The sequence below is a fragment of the Sinocyclocheilus rhinocerous genome, unplaced genomic scaffold, assembly GCF_001515625.1.
Source record: "Sinocyclocheilus rhinocerous isolate Xijiao unplaced genomic scaffold, SAMN03320098_v1.1 scaffold225, whole genome shotgun sequence".
Taxonomy (NCBI): Eukaryota; Metazoa; Chordata; class Actinopteri; order Cypriniformes; family Cyprinidae; genus Sinocyclocheilus; species Sinocyclocheilus rhinocerous.
Genome location: NW_015630532.1, coordinates 1,393,548 through 1,398,471, shown reverse-complemented (window position 1 = coordinate 1,398,471; position 4,924 = coordinate 1,393,548). Strand labels below are relative to the sequence as shown.

Sequence of the window (4,924 nt, the reverse complement as noted above, 5' to 3'; positions counted from 1 at the left end):
CTTTGGATACTACAGCAGTTTTGTTCCTTGGTGTTGGACGAATGTGGATAGAATGTAGCTACTTTAGTTTATTTGGATAAAAAGAAAAATTGTAGACGAGTGTCTAACAAAGCTGAGGCATTTAGACGGAATACTTTTAGTTAATTCTGACCAAAAACAACATTATTTGAATAGATTTGAAACCCATTGTCATACTAAATTGAATGAATGAACTTTTGGGAGCTTTAAAAATCCTGGGGAAGTATGCTCAGACGCGCTAAAACCATCGACTGTATAAAAACGTAGAGCAACATTTTGGAAACTACTGTTTGAAAAACGTGTGAACGGTTACGCCGGCAACGAGCTGCGCGTGCACACCACGTGACCCCATAGCGTCACGGCTGCGCTAGCAGTCACAAGATGGCGGAGAGTGCGGAACTAAAGGTAAAACGCTGCGCTCAATTTCCAGTCGGATAGTGTGCAGGGAGATCTTATTGTGCCGTTAGAAGTACGCGTACTACTTACCTGCTGTATTAAGAGGCCGTTATAATGCATTTAACCTCTGTTCTCCTGGCTAAAGTTGCACGAGAAATGATTTTGCATTGGAGGTGTTGTAGAAAGCTTCCAGCGTGTTATTGTTGATGTAGAGGGAGCTGTCTGACCACCGCTCTCCTCAGGGGAATTACTAACTTTAACTCTTTCTCCCTGTAAACTCACGTTAAGAGTGTCTGCTGAAAATCAGTCTCAGACTCAGGCTGTTTTTAAATATGCTGTTAGGAGACCGTATGTGTGTATTTTGATGGTTTGTGTGTGATGTAGTCGCCGTACTTGTGGATTTGCTAGAAAGCTCCATCGCTTCGCGGTCAGGGCGCGAGCGCTGTTGACGAGCTGTCAATCAAGTGAGAGGAAGTGCACGAGCAGATTTCAGCAGATAGCAACTGATTATTGCAGCTGATCTCCAAACTTCCGTCAGATGTCTTCACTTAGATACCGACGGAACATTTAAGTTCACCAGCCGTATGCTTCTATACCAATGGACATCCTTCTGTTCATAGAAGGATGAAAAAGCTTTTCTTAAAAAATATAAAACAATAATACAATATTGTAAAAATTAAAAAAAGTGTTAGTTCACTAAAAGTGTCAAGACTTATGTTAAAAGGAAGAATGCACCAGTCACCATTTGCTTATTGTATGAGGGGAAAAAACTATGAAAGTGAATGGTGACTGAGGCTATCATGCTGCATCTTTTGTGTTTCACAAAAAAAGTAAGTCATACAGTTTTGGAGCAATATTCATTTTTTGTGTAAACTAACCCTTTAAGTTTAATGTAGCGTGTTAATAACAGGTGTTGGATGACTGTGATGTTCTGATGTTGTTGAATTTCAGTTAATAGGGTCTGTGAGCTGAGCTCATAACTGTATAAGAATGGAAAATACTGATCCACAACATGCTTAAGCAGTATTTTTTTTTTTTCAAGCTGTGCATGTCCGATAAGGCTTCTTTTTTGTGTGTGTGTGTCTATGGAATTTGAAAGCCTCTGTGTCATGATAGAGAGTTGACTGCAGGAATGAAAGTTCATACTGTTTTAAATGTCTCCGCTTTTTTGATTTGTGTGATGCTCTCTTATTTATTCTCATGCAAAGTTTCTTGTTGTATATTGCTTTCCAAAAAATGTAGTCCTTTGTTCTTGTTTTGCTGTTATTACTAATTTCTTACATAGACATATTGTTTGCCCTTGATCTGTGTCTTTGGCAGGTCCACCAGTGCAGAAAGAAAAGCCATTATTAGATTTGGCGTCTAACCTGATATTTTACGCCACCTCTTTTCACTTTGCTTGCAGAAATATTTAATAGTTACGTTAAAGGCAGTAATCAGCAACTGTACAAAATGTTACTTTGGCTTGGAATAACAGTGAGATTGGCAGAAGGTGTGGGTAGGGTGGATAAGAGAGATAGACTTGCCCACATGTTGCTTACTGGACTGATATGCATCAGTTCAAGGGCTCAGGGGCTTGTGATGTGAGGACTCATGTGTTCTTGGTAAACACAATGGACTCTTTGCATGTCGACTACTTACGTATTTTCACTGGAATCTCAGTGCTACGTGAGCTTCAGGTATAATATTCTTCCATAGCAAACTCTTTCTGCCATATTTCTATAATATTATTAGATACTGACTATACAACAATAAACTAGAAACAAACCCTGCAAATGTATTTTATCATTTGTCTGCAATGAAGCAGCTCAACTTTGTACTGCAAAGCCAATTTATATAAATATATCCATAACAGCATCCCAAAAAAATATTAGGACAATTTTTTTTTGAAGGAGGCCCCTGTACTGATGAAAGGCTAGAAACACATCTGATTAAAACATACAGTTTAGTAATGAGTTCCAGAATCTTTAGATTCCTTAAGCTTAAAGGTGAATCATCAATATTGCTTTGTCCTGTTGTGTAACACTTCCTCAAGATTAATTTTGTGCTTAAGTTTCTCACAATTTCCATACACTGCGCTGCACTGAGACTAAATGTGGAAGTGATACGCTAGGCTGTATCCAGGAGTATGAATTCAGCAGATCATTGTTGTTGTTTTTTAAAGAAATTTTAATTACAACAAAATCTGAATTTTATTAATTCCAGAAGGGAAATTTAATTAATGGATCAGATTACTTATTTATTATCACACCTCTTATTTATTTATACTTCTTTAAATTTTCAGTTGCAGTGATTCCCAGAGGAGCATGGATATTTGTCTTGTCATATATTCATATCTGGTGTTGATTTATATAATGGTGATTAGGTAAGAGATGATGCTGTTTTTGAAGCATGCATGAGAGATTTATATTGTCCTGTTGCTTACCTGCAGGAAATATCAGTGTAGGTCTAGATGTTTTATTGTAGGGTTGTTGCTTTATGTCAGCACAAAGAAAAAAATAATTTGAGTGTACACGCATTCCTCGTTTCATTATTTTATGCATTTGATGAGATCTACTTAAACACACACATGCTTATACTGATGTGCTCATTCCCTCTCTCAGGCTTTAGCCAGCTATCTCTGGCCACACAAATAGCCTCCATTAACTGAGAGGTGATTAAGGTGGGGATTGTGGTTGTATGTGTGTGTGTGTGTGTGTTTTATATCTCCCTTCAGCAGATGTTCTCTTACCTGGCTCTAGCTCCTGTACCAATTTCCTGGGGGTTTAGCTCACACTGCACGTTCTCTCACACAATGCGGCACATAACCAAATACTAGAATAGAGGATTTTCTTCCTGAACGTTGTGGAATCATCCTACTGATCTGGGGTCATTTGCTGCTATTATGGCTTATAAATATGTGTAGTCGGCTCAGCACTCATGCTCGGTTTGGACAAGGACTGCAATCTTAATCATCTATTAAAGTCTCCTCTCAGCATATTTCGCACTACATCACAGCATTATAGATGAATGAGGTTTAAATTTAAAATACAAAGAGCTCCACATGGTCAACCAATTAGATTTTATGTTTTTAAAGCTGCCAAGAGACAGTGATGCACATCCAGGCTGACTGAAGAAAGAGGAGAAGCTCTCGTCCTCTCGCTCTCGTGATTTGTTTGTAATTGAGGGTATTGTAGGCTCTGTTTTTTATATTTAATCAAAAAGCCATAACTCGATATTTCTATGAGAACGACAGGCTTATTTGGTGACATATGTCGGACTTCTCCGAACATTTAGTCAGTTTAAATCCCATCCCTCCACAACTGACTGCAAGCTCATATTCATTTTTTAATTCAACGGCCACATCTCAAAATCCAATCAACAACTGATTCATAGAACCAAGTCCCGACTCTTTTTTTTCTCCCCTCTTCTGATGATTTGTTACACTCAGATTTATATTACAATATAAGATCTCTTGCTCATCATGACTTTAAGGCATGTGTACGTCCATGCTAATCACATAATAAATCTTAAAGTGCGCTTATTTATTCCACTCTGAAACTGTCTTCAGTGTTTTGGCATTATATAGTGGTTTGAAAATGCATTTGGTGATAAATATAATTTAATATGTTCCTCTGTGTGTGTAAACACAGGAACGATGATGACTTTCTCTTCCAGGAAATAAGGCTCAAGTGTGCTTTGGTCTCTGGTTTGCTAGTGTTTTGGATTCATGTTATGCTCTGAAGTCTGGTCTGAATTTTTCATTGTGTTTCCTGCAGAAAGTCCTCTGTAGTCTGGCTATGTCCAGGCATTAGAGCATGAAGAGATGGGACACCTTAAGATCTGAATGTCTTGGACTCTGTATGAAGAAAAGTTGTTGTTTGAGATCAAGTTTGAGTGTGATAGAGCCAACTGTTTATGAAGAGATTACACACTGACGCACATGCTTGCATCAGGAAAAGTTTTTTTCTGGAATGTATTAGTGATTAGTGCCTTTGCACCTGCTTCATCAACACATATGCGAAAGAATGCCAGGTGGGCTCAGAAAGCTGTTGTATCCTTGGTTTTACATGTTTGCCTGTTTTTGAGCTTGCAAATGGTAAGTGATTAACGGCAAGCCTCCTCTCTGGCAAATGTTCAAGGCCACCTACTCCATTCTCCTGTTAAAAACAAATGATTTGGAAGTGTTTAAAACCAAACTGATGACTGATGTATTAAACAGGCTGATTATTTGACTTGGCAGAATTTTGATGCAGGTCGATAACAGTGTTCGCTTGGCCTATTAAAGGGGTCATATGATGCTGCTAAAAAGAACATTATTTTGTGTATTTGGTGTAATGAAATGTGTTTATGCGGTTTAAAGTTAAAAAACCACATTATTTTCCACATACTGTACATTATTGTTTCTCCTCTATGCCCTGCCTTTTTGAAACGCGTCGATTTTTACAAAGCTCATCGGTCTGAAAAAAGCGAGGTGTGCTTGATTGGCCAACTATACAGTGCCTAGTGATTGGACGAATACCTCAAGCGT

At 38.2% G+C, this 4,924-nt stretch overlaps 1 protein-coding gene across 1 annotated transcript in view; it reads left to right on the top strand.

The window, feature by feature from the left end:
- Positions 1-354: 354 nt before the first annotated feature.
- The window catches only part of pias1a (protein inhibitor of activated STAT, 1a), a 34,833-nt gene continuing 30,263 nt past the window's right edge, over positions 355-4,924 (top strand). The window contains exon 1 of the mRNA XM_016552936.1: positions 355-423. Coding sequence (XP_016408422.1) covers positions 400-423 — 24 coding nt within the window. The 5' untranslated portion in view covers positions 355-399. The remainder of the gene's footprint in view (positions 424-4,924) is intronic.